This window comes from Notolepis coatsorum (genome assembly GCF_963971535.1).
Source record: "Notolepis coatsorum genome assembly, chromosome: 11".
NCBI lineage: Eukaryota > Metazoa > Chordata > Actinopteri > Aulopiformes > Paralepididae > Notolepis > Notolepis coatsorum.
The window spans coordinates 74,105,148-74,123,961 of NC_140175.1; the positions used below are offsets into that span (position 1 = coordinate 74,105,148).

Sequence of the window (18,814 nt, forward strand, 5' to 3'; positions counted from 1 at the left end):
TGTGACAAAATGGCATCCAATGTAATAAAAAAAGTCAACCAACGAACGCGATTCTTGTACCGGATCTCCTCTCTGGTAAACAAGAATACCCTGAAGACTCTAGCAGGAGCACTCATTCAAGGGTACTACGACTATGCTTGCACCTCATGGTACCAAAGCACCTCAAAGGCACTAAAAAACTAATTACAAACATCTCAAAACAAGCTAGTCAGACTACTACTTGACCTGACTCCTAGAACCCACCTCACCCCTGCCCACTTTGACAACCTAGGATGGCTTAGAGTAGACGACAGAGTACAGCAACTTGCAATGGGCCTGGTCTACAAGATACACTACGCGACCAAGGTACCCATGTACATGTCAAAATACTTCCCAAAGGTCAGTGAATACCATGATCACAACACCAGAGGGAGCTCCACAAATCATGTAAAACCCAGATTCGGCTCAAACAAGGGACTAAACACGTTTTGCAATTATGCCACATCAATGTGGAACGCCCTGCCTAAAGCTGTAAAGGAATGTGAATCACTACCCACCTTCAAAAACACTCTCAAAAAACACCTACGTGAGACTGCAATTCGAAACTGGCCCCTACAAATGTCCTAACCTAGTTGTACAGTAAATGACAAAGTAAGGCTTTGTCAATATTCCAATGTACAGTGTAAAATGTGTGTGTGTCCCCTTCCCAACCCCCCCCCCCCCCCCCCCACCTCCAATGTACAGCCCTCACCCAACCCACCCAACCCCACCCAACCAACCTCCTCCAATGTACAGTTTCTATGCCAAATGTATATACACTCCTTTTCTGGACACTTTTGTATCACAAACAGTACTGTATTTGCAAATCTGATATGTCATAAATGTATAGATGTAGCAGTACTGTCTATCTGTATGTCATGTATGTCATATATGTTATGATGAATTGAAAATGGGGGACCCTGATGTAAACAAGACGAAAGTCTTTCTCTGGTCTGCATCCCCTTAACAATTGTATGTATTGAGCTGTACTGTACTGTACCCATTCTGCAATCTGTTAATAAACTTTTCAATCAATCAATCAATGAGTAGGGTAAATCTGCAGAGCCGCAAGCCCAATCGTGTAGACTGAGTAGGGTAAATCTGCAGAGCCGCAAGCCCAATCGTGTTGACTGGCCTTTTTGGAGGAGGCCGTACTCTACTGCGGAAGTTGTAATTTAAAACCTCGGCTCCGGCACACGTCGGGATGTGATCTTGGGGGGGGGGGGTGATCTTGAGGGAGGGGAGGGGGGAGGGGGGGGGGCAAGCAGTAAACCATGTAAACGCTGAAAACCTGGGAAAGCCTTTTTCTCCCCTCGGTGTGCTGACGCGGACAGGGACGCGCTGTGCAGAGTGGAGAAAAAGAAGAAGTCACCTCCACCATGTTGCTCCGGTTTCTACTTTTAGGGGCCATAGTTTCCCGAATAGAAAGTTACTTTTCGGAGGAGAAATTTCCAGAAGAGTCTAAAATGCAGCTGCCCACCATTGTCATCGCTGTTATAGCCAGGAACACGGCGCATTCTCTGCCCTACTACCTCGGGGCTTTGGAGAGGCTCAACTACCCCAAAGATCGCATCTCCGTGTGGTATGTGGCTGTGTGTGTGTGTGGCTGTGTGTGTGACTGTGTGTGCTATCATTCTAGTTCGTTGCTGAAGTCCCCTTACTTTCAGGTCGTTCTGGAAAAGTAATTTGCGTTTCTATTGGATAGTGAATTGAATGCAGCACCCTGCTCGCCCTCTTCTCCTCCTGTCCCCTCCTCTCCTCTTCACCCAGTGCATTCCACTCTTCCCTCCTCATACAGCAGGATATAGTTATATATTTTCCACAACCTACTATCAAACCTACATACCCGTATTGGTTAATTACCAAAAGTTGTATTTCGGCATCAACGTTTGTAAATGATGATATATGGTATAAATGGCTAAACCTACATATTGTTGGCTTCCAGACGATAATGGCCTTAATTATGGCTTTCAAAATATCTCTCTGAGTCTCGTAAGAAAAACGGATGCATGTCCTCACTACAAGTAGATACTCGTAATGTCTTCTCTGGCCTTTGGAAAAAGTATTTGGGGCAGCTGTAGGCTAGCTCATTCAGAACATTGCAGTCAGGGTACTGACTGGTAATAGATCTGTGCCCTGGCTTCCAGTAAGCAGTAGAATTGGTTCCCAAACTCTGCTGCTGGTCTACAAAGCCCTAAATGCCTTGCACCACAATACACTGTGTCTCTGATATACTTACTATGTTTGAGCCATCGCTCTCTCTCAGGTCATCTGGTACTGGCCTTCTAGGCATAACAACAAGAGTCAAAATTAAAAGCTAGAGAAGCTGCCTTTATTCTCAGTCTCTGGAATAGCCTGCCAGATGAGCTGGGATCTTCCCAGAAAATATATTTTAAATCTGGGCTTAAAACTTATTTTCTTATGATTTTCACTAGGTTTTTATCCTTGATATAGGTTCTGTGTGTGTGTGTGTGTGTGTGTGTGTGTGTGTGTGTGTGTGTCTTGCATGGAAGGGATGTTCTTTACATTTCAGATTTGCACTGTACAAAGATGGACTCTATTTTCTATTCTCTTTATTTTCATACATTTTGCAATATATCTTTGATCATTAATTGTAGTATTAATATTGCTGGTTTATTGTGAAGCACTTTGGGTTTCATTGTGTATGAAATGTGCTATACAAATAAATCTGACTTGAATTGTGGCTTCTGTTGGCCATTATCCTCACTGCATGTCTCATGCGTTAATAAAGGCTTGTGCATTTAGCCTATAGCCTTCTATGGAGTGCATGCCACAATGCCTATTATGATGGAGATTGAGAGACATATCCTCTGCTCTTATAATGTGTACTTGTTCTGTTGTGTTTGTATGTGTCCTTTATTTATTTTTTGTTGTGTGTTATGTGTTCTGATACTGTATTACATTGCACAAAATGTGGGACCCTCTCGAAAACGAGATACTGTATCTCAATGTGGTTTTCCCAATAAATAATTTCAATATAACCCTTTTTATACTACTAATTAGTTACTATCCAATATCCATGGCAGGTATATAGTATCTAGCCCACTAGTGCTTCTGCTGCTGCTACTGCTGCTCCATGTAGTTGTTATTATGGTTAGGGTAAATGGTTATGTCTCTACAATGAGCATGAACACATGGCTATATGTGTGTGTGTGTGTGCGCGCTACTAGGCAAGGAACCAGGGTTTGGGGCAAAACCGCCTCTACAATTGGGGTTACCAAGGTTAAAAAAGGAGAGAAGCTGTAAACAATGTGAAGCTTGTTTTCTACCCCCAACATTCACTTGTGGAGGCAGAATCCCCCCAATAGACAAGATTAGTGTCATACCTTCAATTGTTTACCTACCTTTTTTCATTCCACTTAAATATAATGAGTGTTCTGATGAACTACTAATGTTCCTGTACTCCCCCCCCCAGGGCAGCCACCGACCATAATTCTGACAACACCACGGCCATCCTGAAAGAATGGCTGACTGTCACACAGAAGTTCTACCACTATGTAGAATGGAGACCCATGGACCAGCCTGTGTAAGTTCACACATTCTTCGTCTATATTTCCACTGCTGTACGGAAATCTGCTCTGCAATGGAAAGTGTCTTTCTTTCCATGAAGCCATTTGGTCATATTATCAGGAAGGCACTGATGCCTCTTTCACTGCCGATACCAATTCCTAAACATTTACATAAAACATAAACATAAACACACAAAACATAAACACTCGGTCAATACAGACTTCTCATCCAAACCATTGACCATATTCACCCAGCAGCCATTTTATTCTTATGTCATGCTCTGGTTGGGATTTCTTTCCACCCTGTTCCCACTCTGGGTGAATATGGTCAATTGCTTGTACTTAATGGTATGAACTTAGACCATTCGTTTTGGGCCACTCGACGAACATTTTTGAGACATATTCCATTTTTCTACATTAGGGGGATATAACATGTGTTTGCCAGAAAATGCAGAAAATCAAGCCACATTGCTTTGATTTCTATTATTACTTTTTTATTGGATTTGAATGTTTAGGAAATTCTACCCAATACTAACGTTTTTTGACTGGTATTCAGTGTCAGTATTTATCTGTATTTGTTATGATCCATTTTGGATAAAACATTTATTTTAACCACTATTTATCCAGGGATGTTTGACGGTGAACACTTTCCCAGCAATACCGTCATACACTTCAGCCATAGAACACGAGAGGGAGAGTGTAGTAAATTACATCACGGCTGTGGTCGCAGGTACGAGTCATGATGTTAAGTACTATAACACACGTAGTGTTAGGGAGTAGTTAACTACATGTAGTTCAATAAAGTTTAACTACATTTCATAGTAGTTGGGTGTGGTAGATTAACTACATTAAAATCTCTAGCTTCTTCAGTAGTTATCTACTTTTGGTCATGTAGTTTAGGTAGTTAATTACAAACAACATATGTCCATTTTCCTGATTCCACCTCAACAACCGCTCCCTGTTCCCTCCTCAGGCTGCCTAAGTGAGGCCTACCCTGGTCCCTAAATCAAACACACCCACCCTTTACTCTGTGTCACTTCAGTTGTAGAGTACGTCTGTGTAACTATGAGATTCCAGACACAAATTTTCATCAATGTAGTTTACATGTAGTTTAACTACTTTTTCAAAATAGTTTTAATTTGACAAGCTACAGTTTTCTTGAGTAGTTGAGATTTAGTTGAACTACTTTTCATAGTGAAGTAGCTAGTAGTTTGGTAAACTACAGTTTCAGAGCAGTTTCCCCAACATTGAACACGTGCCCTTGATTATTCTATTGCTTGTATACAACACTTTTTATATTTGATTTCACACTGTGAACAAAACACTGAGGTAACAAGTTTTGATTTATTACGTTTATTCAGCGTTGCATGCGGTGCTAATTGGCTAAACACGTAAGACATTGCTCTCAGCCAATCAGATTGCTTGATCAGAACCAGCTGTTGTATTGATTCACATTGTTCCTTACTGTCGCACCTGGTGGCTGCCCAGTACAACTACAGTCCTCGACCGATGGTCACCGAGCAACTCCTCTTCATGTTCATTGCTCAATATAATATAATTTAGTTCTGGCTAGAAATAACACAATCGTCAACACTAACATGGGCGGGTATTGAATTAGAGGTCTTGTTTTTCTTTAAGTTAACTGCCTTCCAAAACTGAGCCGCGTTTGTGTAGGAACATGTAATTCAATCAAAATAGTAATCTGATTTTGACTTTGTCATAGCTGTGGTACATCTGTTTCTGAGCTGTTTAAAGGCAAGCCAGTGTTGTGGATCACCTGAGTTTCTACTCTAGCACGTGACCAGGCCTTATTCCTGTCATTAAGCAGAGTTCATGCAGGAACCAGGGTGCTATTCTATCTTTAACTCATTCAGCGCCAGGGATTAGACGGGTCCCGTTGTAGCTATGCCACTCTTTAAAGATAGGAGTTTGATTGATTGATTGATTGATTGAAAACTTTATTAACAGATTGCAGAATGGGTACAATACAGTACAGCTCAATACACACAATTGTTAAGGAGATGCAGACCAGAGAAAGACTTTCGTCTTGTTTACATCAGGGTCCCCCATTTTCAATTCATCAGGACATATATATACATGACATACAGATAGACAGTACTGCTACATCTATACATTTATGACATACCAGATTTGCAAATACAGTACTGTTTGTGATACAAAAAGAGTCCAGAAAAGAGAGTATATACATTTGACGTAAAAACTGTACATTGTGTACAAGTGCGTCACCTTGTTTGTAGAGTTATATCTATATTCTATATTATAGCTATGGGGACAATACTATGGTCATTTGACAGTGACTTTCTTCCGGCCAAGATGCAAAAAAGAGAGATTTTCCATGCATACGTTCGAGCCTTAGCCCGTGGTGAATATAAGTATAATTTCAGAGTGGTCTGGGGTAATTCCCGAAAGGCTGAGTTATAGCCTTATACATTAATTCTACTATAAGCTTTGGCGTTTCTTGCCTGGACACGCTACTATTCCCAAATCAAATGTATATAATGGGTATATAATGGGTATTATGTTGCATCATGAATGCATGAAAGGGGGGGGGGGTCGTTTCTGATTCTTTGACTGCCAGTAGAGGCATTCATATTGAACACTTAAAACGCTGATCAGCTGGATCGGTATAAAAACATTGCACGATCAAGCTAGAATTGACGTCAGATAGTCTTTACCTGTGATCGGGAGTATTCCAAAAATAATATTCCAATAGTTTGATCGCCATCTGGTCCATCTGATCTCCATCTGGTCCACGACATAACCCACCACGACATATGGATCGGGGGCATTTGACGCGCTTCAATGCAATCGGGACAACCGCTCGACTCGCCCGACCCAGAAAACTGCGCCCGGAGACATGTTACACTGAGTGTAACACAGGGTCTGGAACAGGGTTTACTGCACTCTTGATACTGCCACCTGGGAGGATCTGGCCGGTACTGCACCCTCGGGGTCGCAGTATGCCTTCTAGCGGCAACATACGGGTCCCTGACATTGAATAGAATATTAAAATCGGAAAAAAAATAACGAGTATACGCGTTGTTGGTGTTCAAAGGATGGCGTCCAATAACGAGTATACTCATTGTCGGCGGAGATTGAGTTAATTATGAGTCTCTTGAGAGGAGCATGTTTATTGATCAAAGAATTAAAAGTATTTGTGACGAGGTCAATGGTCACCTGAACGTCGGTGGACTCTGCCGTGCAGTGGATGTTGCTATGCATAATATCATTCATGAAATCTTGTTCATTTAAAATTGTGTAATTCCTTTTCATGACCATATGTGACCTAGTTTCTTCCATTTTTGCACTCCTCACACATGCAGTAGGACAGTGACTACTATTACCTAGATCAAAAACACCAGTGACCACAATTTTGTCAATTCTATTGGAAAAATATCAATTAGTGTGGATTTTGAGCAGTCTTTCAACTTGGTTCTGATCCGTTCTGTTATCATCTGGGTTAGGTTAGGGCCCTAACTGGATCTTTAAAGCAATACATTTAAAATTCTTTGGTATGGAGACTGCATCTAAAATGGATACCGATATACTCGCTTTGACATATGCGACCACTCCACCCCCTGCCAGCTCGATCCACCCTGTACATAATGTGGCACATTAGAGCTATATCTGAATCAGCAATGCTTTTCTTAAGCCATGATTCACCAAGGACAAGGATATCGGGGTCAGACTGTAAAATGGATGTATTCACATAATCTATTTTAGGCTTCTGATATTTAGGTGGATTATACCCAGACCGTTCCTGCCCTTAAAGCTGGCTGGGTCAAGTTGGGGCCTAGTGACAGGGACAGAAGTGGTGCTAATAGGCTGTAGAGGGAATTGTTAATGATTTGAAGCATTAACATTACGAGTGGAAAGAGGGGAAAGAGCATCGTGTAGCAGTGAATGTGTTGAAGTCCGAACTGTTTCTAAGTTAGGCATAAAAGAAAATATTGTTTGGTTCCTGTTTGTTGTCAGTTAAGGCCATGGTAGGGAATTTATTTAATTTAATTCTTTCCCACAGCGACTATGGATAGGGAATTTCTTTATTTAATTAAAATGTTCACAACAACATGGATGCATGTACTCTGCCAGCATGTTTAATATCCATAATACTAAAGGTTTGACTAAGATTTTTATGAAACTTTATTGTTTAATTATTATTTTCTTTTTTTAGCTCATAAAATAAATGGGGTCGCACCTAAATCTGCAGGGTCGGTCGGCAACCGGAACCAAACCATTGTTTTTTTTAGGCCTTACCAGGACATTTGTGGTCAGATTTATAGGACCTGTAGTGCCACAGCCATCACAATGGATCAGACTCACCTCGCTTCAGGCACAGATCAACTTGGCTGAGTATACTTCAGTGAGTCTTGGTTGTGACTAATTTAGTAGTCATCCTGGCTACACATTTTTAAGAATCCCTGCCAGAGAGTTTCACTTTTCTGTCTGCAATCATGCTGTACGCGTCCTTTGGTGGATATCTCACTCTGAGAAGAAACTTGTCAAGTAAATTTAGGAAAACAACACTTCCCCCCCCCACATTCACATGTTCTCATTGACAACAATACAGGGTCATAAAACTCACAAAGGACCATGTAAACATTAAACTTTAAAATGTTTTATTTAACCTTTATTTAATCTGGAAGTCCCATTGAGATACAAGATCTCTTTTGCAAGGGAGACTGCACAAGATAACAGCAATAAAAGGTGCGATAAATCACACAAGAACACAATAGAAGTGCATGTATATATAATATACAATACATCACATAAAACAAAAAAAAATAGCCTACATAATAGTAAAAGTGTATGACTGAGGGTAATACAGTAATTTTGCAGTGGGGACCGACTACAGAAAGCAAACATTCATACAATTGACAGCATCAATGTTTAACCCTTATATCAGGTAGGCAAATTAAGAACATTATGTATAGTATGTAAGTATGTATAGTGGAAAAATAAACTTTTCACAGAGATTCACCTGGGGGTCATCACAGGAGAGCATGAGATTCACCTGGCGGTCATCACAGGAGAGCATGAGATTCACCTGGTGGTCATCATATGAGAGTCAGCATGAGATTCACCTGGCGGTCATCATATGAGAGTCAGCATGAGAACAGCTTGCAGTTTTACCCTCCTTGATGTTTCCCGGTGCTCAAGGAATGATGTGGCACACATGTTTCTGCTTGCCTGCTCCACTTACTGTGTGTGTGTGTGTGTGTGTGTATGTGTCTGTTTGTGTGGTGTGTTACTAAATGTTCTTTTCTTTCTCTCTTTCTTTCTTTCTTTCTTTCTTTCTTTCTTTCTTTCTTTCTTTCTTTCTTTCTTTCTTTCTTTCTTTCTTTCTTTCTTTCTTTCTTTCTTTCTTTCTTTCTTTCTTTCTTTCTTTCTTTCTTTCTTTCTTTCTTCCTTCCTTCCTTCCTTCCACTATCTCCTATGCTGGTGCTATGGTAATTGTTGTCCCATAATATAGATACTTCTAGACCTAAGAAATGCCTCTGAGGGTGGCTACGTGGCGTAGTGGGCAAGGCACTCGCCACGAATGACGGAGACGCTGGGCTTGCCTGTTCGAGCCCAGCGCTCCACATTGCTTTCAGTTTAGCTGGTCGTTCATACTAATACACATTGGCCGTATTAGGGGGTGGGAAACTGATGGGTGGGGATCGGGCGTTGTGGACAGCGACTCCTACAGGTCGGTTGGTGCACCTGCGCAGTAGAATCAGGAAGTGTCGGGGGCAGCGTGAGCCTCCCACGCGTTACTCCTCGCCACTGAGAGATCGAGCTGCGCAGGTGAAAAGATGCGACTGCTGTTACCTCAAGTACCGGAGGGGACTTGTGCTATGTATGACTTAGTCCACATTGCAGCCGGCTTGTGGGAGGCAAGAAACGGCGTTCGTGACAGGGGAGGGTTGAATTGGATGATACGAAATTGGGATGGGAGAAAATATAGAAAAATGGGAGAAAAAGTGGATAAAAAAAAAATGCCTCTGTCTCTGCAGCAGCAGATCTCCACACAGTCCTTTATAGAAACCATAGAGAGCCGCATGACTGTGGCATCTGTGTAATTTGAACTATAGCATACAATATCTCTGCCACTGAAATAGAGAGTTAAAGGACAGGTTCACTTCTTTTGAACTCGGGGCCATTTTACATCATTTTACTGATCGCTTTAGTATTGAGAAAGTTAGTACTGTGCTGCATCCTCTCACCTGGCTCCAATCCAATGGGTGTTTCAGCCTTCAAAAACCACAACACATGTTATTTTCCAAAACAGGAAGCTCACAGTATAATCAGATGTTGATTTTCATGTGTTCTACTGTGGAAATGGTTATAATGAGTTCCATAGGCCTTGTACTGTCTTAGTAGTCCTGTTACATGCATAACTGGCCTACGAAACTCAGTGTTTCCCATTAATTACCTAATTGGTCCCGCCACAGTTCTATAATGAACAAAAAGAAATTATTAATAATAATAAAAAAAAAAAAACTTTAAATACTTTTTTAAATATAAAGTTTGCCAATAGGAGGCGGCTGGGTGGCGCAGCGGACATTGCGCTCGTCACCAACGCAAGAGACACCGAGTTCAAATCCGGCTGTCGGCGTTGCCTGCGGCTTGGTCTGGCCATCATACTGGCTCAATTGGCAGAGTCAGCGGGTGGAAGTCGATGGCTGGTAATCTGGACGTTGTGGACAGCGACTCCTACAGGTCGGTTGGGGGACGCCTGCACAGCAGAGACAGGAAATAGCGGGGGTAGTGTGAGCCTCCCACACGTTACACCCCGCCAATGAGAGTCCTCGCTGGCAGGTGAAAAGATGTGACAGGCTGCCTCCTCGTGTACCGGGGGGGACACGTGATGCAAGGCTTCTATCCTCCCTACGACCGACCTGTGGGGGGCATATGCGAGCAACGTTCAAGACAGGGGAGGGGAGAATTGGAAACAGCGAAAATTGGGATGGGAGAAAAATAGAAAATAAGGAGAAAAAGTGGATACAAAAAAAAAAGGTTTGCCAATAGGGATGTATCGGTAGTATTGGCAGTGGTAGTAGTCGTAATAGTAATCCAGTATATCCTTTTGTTTTCTAAAAAAATAAACCAGTTCAACACAGGTAACTACTTTTGCTTAATTTCTTTGATGGCTCAAATGTATGCTCTAGTCGATTTTATGTTTTGAGCACAAAGTTCATCATAGATCTAGCCTCTTTATTTTGCTCTCAAAGTGCACCAGATTGATTAATTTAACTTAAAAACAAAAAAAAACATGCATGCCCCCTGACCCCCCTAGAGGGCCAGAGGTTTACCCACCACAGTCTCACAAAATCCTGTGGGAAACACTGCTCATACCTTTGCTTCAATATGCGGTTTACAAGCATTTACACTTCATACATAATAGTATGAAGACAGATTCAGATTCCTTTTATTGTCACATAATTCGGTACCTTTTACAGCAAAAAAATAGTGACTTACTCTTTGTTGTGGTTCCTTGGCCGTAGAAGCATCCAATATAATATAAAATATACTCAAATAAAAATAGCATAGAATAAAATAAGATAATTATTAGGGCTGCGCGATTAATAAAATAAAATAAAACCCCCAAAAAAACAGATCTTGATTCATAGACCTATGCCATCTCATTTCAAAATTATGAGAATTAAAAATTTTCTTAAAATGTAAATAATATATATTTTTTTACTTTACTTATTATTATTATTGTTTTTTAAAACTTTTTCTCCTCCTGTTTTTCTCCCATCCCAATTTAGCCGTGCCAATTCCCCCCCCTCCCTTCCTGGTCGTTGCTCGCATGTGCCCCCCACTGGTCGTCTAGGGAGGGTTGATGGATACTATCACATGTCCCCTCCGATACATGCAGAGTCAGCCAGCCACTTCTTTTCACCTGCCAGCGTGGACTCTCATTGGTGAGGTGTAACGTGTGGGAGGCTCACACTACCCTCGCCATCTCCCTTCCTTGCTGTGCAGGCGCCCTGACCGACCTGTAGGGGTCGCTGTTTACAACGACCAGAGTACCACCCACCGGCTTCTCTCCCGCGTGTAGCTTAATCCCAGCGGAAGAGTGCAAGAGCGCTTCCGCATTCTTCGCCGCGCATGCGCATGAGGTCCCTGCTTAGTTCAGACGCCCCATTCAACACGGTTAATCACAGATATAATATATATACGCGATGGACGCAGCAGGCGATCTTCTTGCTGTCATTACATCCATGTATGTGATTGATTGATTTGATTGATTGAAAAGTGTATTAACAGATTGCAGAATGGGTACAGTACAGCTCAATGTGCATCTTCTCTTCTGTGTTTGTTTCCTTATTTGATCAATCGCAGAGAGTGCTGGGCACTCAGTTACCAGGGCGCGCGCGGTCTCCTCACCCGGGGAAATAACACAAACAATTATGCTGAAGCAGCTACGACTCCGAGTACCACATAACCGCATCGCTGCTTCAGCATAATTGTTGTTGTTGTTGTGTTATTTCCCCGGGTGAGGAGACCGCGCGCGCCCCGGTTACTGAGTGCCCAGCACTCTCTGCGATTGATCAAATAAGGAAACAAACACAGAAGAGAAGATGCACATTGAGCTGTACTGTACTGTACCCATTCTGCAATCTGTTAATACACTTTTCAATCAATCAATCAATCACATACATGGATGTAATGACAGCAAGAAGATCGCCTGCTGCGTCCATCGCGTATATATATTATTATTATATTATATCTGTGATTAACCGTGTTGAATGGGGCGTCTGAACTAAGCAGGGACCTCATGCGCATGCGCAGCGAAGAATGCGGAAGCGCTCTTGCACTCTTCCGCTGGGATTAAGCTACACGCTTCCCTCCCGCTGAATCTGCCAATTGAGCCAGTATGACGGCCGGCCAAGCCAGAGGCAACGCTGACAGCCGGATTCGATACCAGTGTCTCACGCGTTGGTGATGAGCGCTTATTCCGCTGCGCCACCCAGCCGTCTTACTTTACTTTTTTAAATGATGACAAAAAATAAGAATCGTGAGAGAATCGTGATCTCAATTCTTAGAGAGAAAAATCATATCATCACATTTTAGCAAGAATCGTGCAGCCCTAATAACTATACAATTCTAACAAAGGGAAAGTGAACACATTTGATTATACTGTGACATGTGTCATGGTTTTTGAAGGCTAAAACACAGACAATGTTTAAATGGGGCCTTCTTTAAAGGTTTACATCTCACCAGCATAGCCTGCTCTGCCTCTTTCTGCCCCCTCCAGGTCCTACGCAGGAGAGCTTGGTCCAAAACACTGGCCCAATAGCAGATATGAATATGTGATGAAGCTCAAACAGGCTGCACTCAACTTCGCTAGGAAACGCTGGGCTGATTACATCCTGGTACGTTAGGGCTGGGTTGATACGATATATTCTTGGAAAATACATGTTAATCCAATTGATCATCAACTCGGACTGCACAGTAATGGGATGTGTGATAACAGTATCAAAACTAAACTATTTTAAAATTTTGACATTCTCAAATAAATATTTTTAGACACCAATATGACTTTGGGTCAGATAACGTAAGGTTATCCTATAACCCACCTCTGTATCCTCCTCATGAAGAGGAGGCAAAGAGGGACCACAGCTTGAGCAGATGCCATAATACCGCGCAGGCATATCACGGTCAGTGCCGTAACCGTCCTGCCAGGACGGAACCTCCGGAGCGCGCTGAGAATATCCTCTCGCCGCCGCTCTGAGAGGGATGCCCATATAGACCTTGACCTTAGAAATAAGCCCAAGTACTCCACACGTTGACTGGGAAGAGAAGCACTCTTGATCCAGTCTACAGCAAAACCCAGGCTGGTGAGGAATTCCACCACCTGCCTGGTATGAGACCTGGCGATCTTCTCTGACCGGCCGAGGACCAGAACGTTGTCCAGGGTAGAATAAAATTCGTATCCCCTGACGACGCAGAGGCCCCAGTGCGGTCTCCACGCACTTGGTGAAGATGCGAGGAGCCCGAGAGTAGCCGAACGGCAGCCTCTGGTACGCTATGCCCTGAAAAAGGAAACGTAGGTATGTCCTAGGAGGGAAGATCGGGATGCGAATACGCATCCTTCAGGTCTATGGAGGTGAACCAGTCTCCCACCTGACAGCGCTTAACAGGTGGGTGACGGTCAACATTCTGAACCTTCCATGGGACAGGTCCGGTATGGGTCTGATTTCTCGTGCACCAGAGAATACCGGGAGGAAATGCCACTCATCGCGTCCTCCCATGGGACCATGACGACGGCCTGCTTCGCCGCCAGAGAACGAATCTCCTCGGCCAGGGCTGTCACTGATAATAGAGTCTGTACCAAACCCAAAAACGGAGGGCGGGGGTGTGTAAACTGTAACACAAGCGCCGCCCTCAGCGTTCTCTCCATCCACACCGACATATTGCTACTACTGCAGCCATACGTGGTAAAAATTCCAAAGCGCCCCCGCCGCCAACTGCCGCTGGTCCGCTAGGAATCGTAGATGGGTGGCCCGGTCCCTCCCGCTGTGCGTTGTCAACCCTGGTCTCACCAACCGCGCAAGCAGGGTGTCCTCTGAGCCGGGATATCGCACCCTGACTCTACCAACGAGGCAATCGCACCCAAGGGGGGGACCCCGACAGAAGGGGCGGTCTGATACGGGGGGAGCGGCCATCACCCCTGGTGACATAGGCTCCCCCGCTGAGCATCTTCCCGGCTTAGCTTGCTGAGGACAGCCTGCTCTGCAGCTGGACATGCATGGTGTGTGGTCCTCACACTGCCCGATAGGGTGGGTCTCTACACACCGTAGCCCTGTAGTGATATTACTACCACCCAATTACGCGTGCCTGACTGACCACCGCGGGATCGGAAGTCCAGACGGGGGAGGCACTAACGTAATACCCGGCCTGGCGAGGGCGGGGCTGGGGGGAACCCACGCTGCGACCTCCTGGGCCTAGAGTTCCCCCTCTGACAAAATTTTTGTAGATACAGGGAACCCTGCTCCGTCGACAGATACAACACCAGGCTCACCAAACACAGACGCAGGACGTGTGGTGTGGGAGCCGCTTGACAGCACAGCATTCTCATAGACAGACCCAGGCCTAGCTAGCAACTGGGTGTCAGCCCCTGTCTCCATGAGAAGTGAAATGTGGGGCCGCTTGCGCTTCCCTGGAAGAACGCGGCCCACAGCCAAAGGGGACAAATCAGAGCCCTAAGTCCCGTAGCGTAGCGGGGGGGAGTAACCGGAGAGCGTGCTAGACACAGCTAGATGGCAACGTTTTTTTAGGGCGTGCCCATCTAATATAGCCGATCCCTCGGCCGCCGAGGCTGTCGGCCTTGTGATCACCTGTTTTCTTTGTGTCCAGGGTATCTCAGGCGGGGGAAACATGGCCGGGGGCCTCGCCGCAGCCGCTGGCGAGGCCGTGCTCTCACCTCTGGCTGCGCGGTGTGGGGCGGCGTGGAGCCCAGGTCAAATACCGCCCGCGCCCCGTGGACAGACCAAGATCCACCCGCAGAGAGGCGAGCCCTGAGGAGACCCCTCCCCTCCTCAAGGGGAGATTGCTCCAACCAAAGATGCCTGTGAACAACCGTTGACCGCATCCTAGCCCTCCCTGCGGTTATAGCTTGCGGCTGGGTCAAAAGCTGAATAACCTCAAAACCTTGCGCGATGGTTTTGACGTCGGCTGGCCCTAAGGCCCCACCACCAGGCACCATTTTTGACAGAAAAGCAGCCAATTGAGCAATGTTGTTAGTTGCTGCTAAATTCTGTACTGCGGCGGTATAAGCTTCATCAGCCCACCAGCCACCTGCCGGGCTCTTGGACCGATGCCACCTGCTTCACTAAGCACGGAACACCAGTGGCGGCTGCTGACCAAAGTCTATTACTAGTGAAGCACTGCTCCACTAGTAGTCATGCAATAACCTCCACTGTGGCACATCTGTGCATGCACCCGTGTAAGGGCTAAATGATTGAATGAACGAAAACTTTATTAACATATTGCAGAATGGGCTAGCCCAATACACACAATTGTTAAGGGGATGCAGACCAGAGAAAACGTTAGTCCTGTCTACATCAGGGTCCCCCATTTTCAATTCATAGATTCACAAATGCACACCTGCCCTGAGCCCTTTCGTCAGCCCATCCACCCATGTAAAGGGTAAATAAGCCTCAGCTAAACCCCCAACATTAGACACCGATTGACCGTCAGCATGAATGGTTAAGAGGAGGGAAGAGTGAAGACAGCCCCGGCGGGGTACATGGGAAACGGTGCCCCAAACATTGTAGCATTAGCACCAGCTGCGCGCGCTAAGATACTTGGAAAAACATTCAACAATGAGTCATGATGACCACGTTTATCCAAACACCCACCCCCCCACGCTAATACATCGCCCCGTCGTCTCACGAGACAACGAGCAGTATCAAACATGCCAGTACCAATGCTTGCCAGCGCAGGTCCTACCTGAGCACGACGTGGCTCGACTGCCAAGCGCCGCGCGAAGTCCATCGGTCCGCTGTCAAGCGACGAGGAAAACACAGGATAGGACCGCCGTGCTGTCTGGACGTGCCGAGAAGGTTCCGGGGGCTGGCGTACTTCTGGCGAAAGCCCAACATTGCGTAATTTCTCCCTACGCTTCATAACAAAGTTCCACCTGTTTGCATGTGCATATGAGCAGCTTCCGCGTTTGGAAAAGAATGAGGAAGGGTGTAAGCATGACCACTTCCTGCCTATTGTAGAGGCACGCAGGGGAGTGGCGTGGTCACGTGCATGTGTTTGGTTTCCATGGGCACAATAGGTGCTGGAAATAATAATGATATCTCAGAAGGCAGAGCGAGACGCGATTGCCAGTAATGAGATATAACTATAAGTGAGTTAAGGATAACTTTAACTTTATTGTCTCTTTCTGACTTTGGGTCAGATAACTATAAGTGAGTTAAGGATAACTTTAACTTTATTGTCTCTTTCTCCCCCCCCCCCCCCCCGCCCCCCCTCTCAGTATGCAGACACAGACAATATCCTGACCAATACTGAGACTCTCAACCTGCTAATAAAGGAGAACAAATCAGTGATCGCTCCCATGTTGGATTCCCAGGGAGCGTATTCCAACTACTGGTGTGGTATCACTCCTCAGGTAAGGTACACTATGCAGTTTACACTAGAACCACCTCTTGAACAGGAATATAATCTATTCTCTAGAATAGGAATAGAACCTGACCTCTAGATTAGGAATATAACCTGTCCTCTAGAATAGGAATAAAACCTGTCCTCTAGAATAGGAATATAATCTGTCATTTTAAACAGGAATATAATCTATTCTCTAGAATAGGAATAGAACCCGACCTCTAGATTAGGAATATAATCTATCCTCTAGAATAGAAATAGAACCCGACCTCTAGATTAGGAATATAATCTATCCTCTAGAATAGGAATATAACCTGTTTTCTAGAATAGGACAGCACAAACCAATATTAAAAAATGCAGATTAAAGCCATAACCTCACATTTTTATACAGTAAGATGCCATTTGACTTTGCCCTGCATCTAATTTATTGCAACTTTTTATTACCCTATTTTATTATCTCATACTTTTACATTTCATGTATTATCGTTGAAGTGTGCAATATAAATAAAGATATGGTGATCGATTTGAAAAGTCATCCTGTTATGGTGGAAAGGCCTGAAACAGAAGTACGTATCTTCCAGGGTTACTACCGTCGCACAGCAGAATACTTCCCCACCCGTCACCGCCACAGACTGGGCTGCTACCCAGTGCCCATGGTGCACTCCACCATGCTGCTGGACCTGAGGAAGGAGGGCATGAAGAAGCTGGCCTTCTACCCTCCTCACAAGGACTACTCCTGGCCCTACGATGACATCATCGTCTTCGCCTTCTCCTGCCGAGCTGCAGGTACTACAGACTACACTTGGACCCAGGCCTACAAATTTAAGCCCATCCTCCCAACTGGCACTGAAAAATGTCAGCACCTGGCGAAGCTCTGGTTTGGCAATCGGTATAGATCAACCCCCCCCCCCTACTGATTTCACCTTTTAAAGGAAAATAGTTACCATCATTTTAAGAATTCACATGTTATTCCTGTGTCCCAGGACAGTTCAGTAAGTATTTATTTATGAACATACACCACTCTCTCCCAAAGCTTGAAATCAGAATAAAGAACTCTCAACTCTCTGGAGCCATTCCATACACGGGGAATGGGGAACTCATGTTGTGGAGTCATTCATTCCTCATTCATTCATTCAACCAACAGATGATTGAATTTATTAATTTATCTTCCATGGAAGTACTAATCCTACTATGTCACACAATAAAGGTCTCAACGAATCCTTCATTCATTCATTCATGTTTATTCATTCATGTTTATTCATTCATATGTGTTTCTGTTCTCCCTAGAGACTCAGATGTACTTGTGTAACAAGGTGCGTTACGGCTACCTGAACGTCCCGGCCAAACCACACCACACCTTAGAGGACGACAGAATCAACTTTGTCCACCTCCACCTGGAGTCCATGAGTAAGCACAGACAACAAATACCTTTTTCCTTCCTACGTATCGCTTTTTTCTTCTATAGCTTTTTTTTCTTCAACATTTCAAAGAATATTATCCACATGCAATAATGCAGGACGACTTCTTTAACACTTTGAATGCCCAACCCGAGTTTTCTCGGGTTTACCCCCCGCGGGTTGAATGCCCATAATGAGAATATTCGTTTTTTCCCTTTTTTGTTTTTTTTATTAGCGATCTGAATTCATATTTCATCAACCGAGTCTACCGTTGGTAAATCAGCCACCCCAGGTGCTCGGATGTGAAAAAAGCGCCCCCTATCGTCTCCCAGATGGTAATTCACCCTTTTGGATTGGACTCAATGAAAATGCATGGGGGAAAAAAACCCGGACTCCACATTTTACTTCTCACGCATGTAACCGGGGCCGATCAGCTTCATGATGGACCCTCAGCACAGCGTGTATATGCTGTTTTACAGTATACGCGTGGGATCAATAAAAGGATAGATTTTTGGAATGGTCGATCAGGAATTGGAATAATCCATTTGGATACCATCTGATCTCAGGTAAGGAATCTATTTTACCAGTATTAGGATAATCAGACCTTTTTTTGCGGAGATATAAGCTTTGCCCCTATATGGCTGTTTTGACTGTGCGAGTGATCAGGAAATAAGAGAATCGATTTACAGCTTGCGGCACCAGCGTGCATACGTACACATATACTATCGATAATCTAGCGTT

At 44.4% G+C, this 18,814-nt stretch overlaps 1 protein-coding gene across 4 annotated transcripts in view; it reads left to right on the forward strand.

Annotated features, from left to right (window-relative positions):
* Window positions 1-1,295: 1,295 nt before the first annotated feature.
* The window catches only part of cercam (cerebral endothelial cell adhesion molecule), a 42,679-nt gene continuing 25,160 nt past the window's right edge, over window positions 1,296-18,814 (forward strand). For all 4 annotated transcript variants that reach the window (XR_014620287.1, XR_014620288.1, XR_014620289.1 and 1 more), the window contains exons 1-6: window positions 1,296-1,600; window positions 3,455-3,565; window positions 12,820-12,937; window positions 16,552-16,686; window positions 17,258-17,462; window positions 17,964-18,083. Coding sequence is in view for 1 of the 4 variants with exons in the window: in XM_084325438.1 (XP_084181564.1) it covers window positions 1,398-1,600; window positions 3,455-3,565; window positions 12,820-12,937; window positions 16,552-16,686; window positions 17,258-17,462; window positions 17,964-18,083 (892 nt within the window). In the remaining 3 variants the exon portion in view is untranslated. The remainder of the gene's footprint in view (window positions 1,601-3,454; window positions 3,566-12,819; window positions 12,938-16,551; window positions 16,687-17,257; window positions 17,463-17,963; window positions 18,084-18,814) is intronic.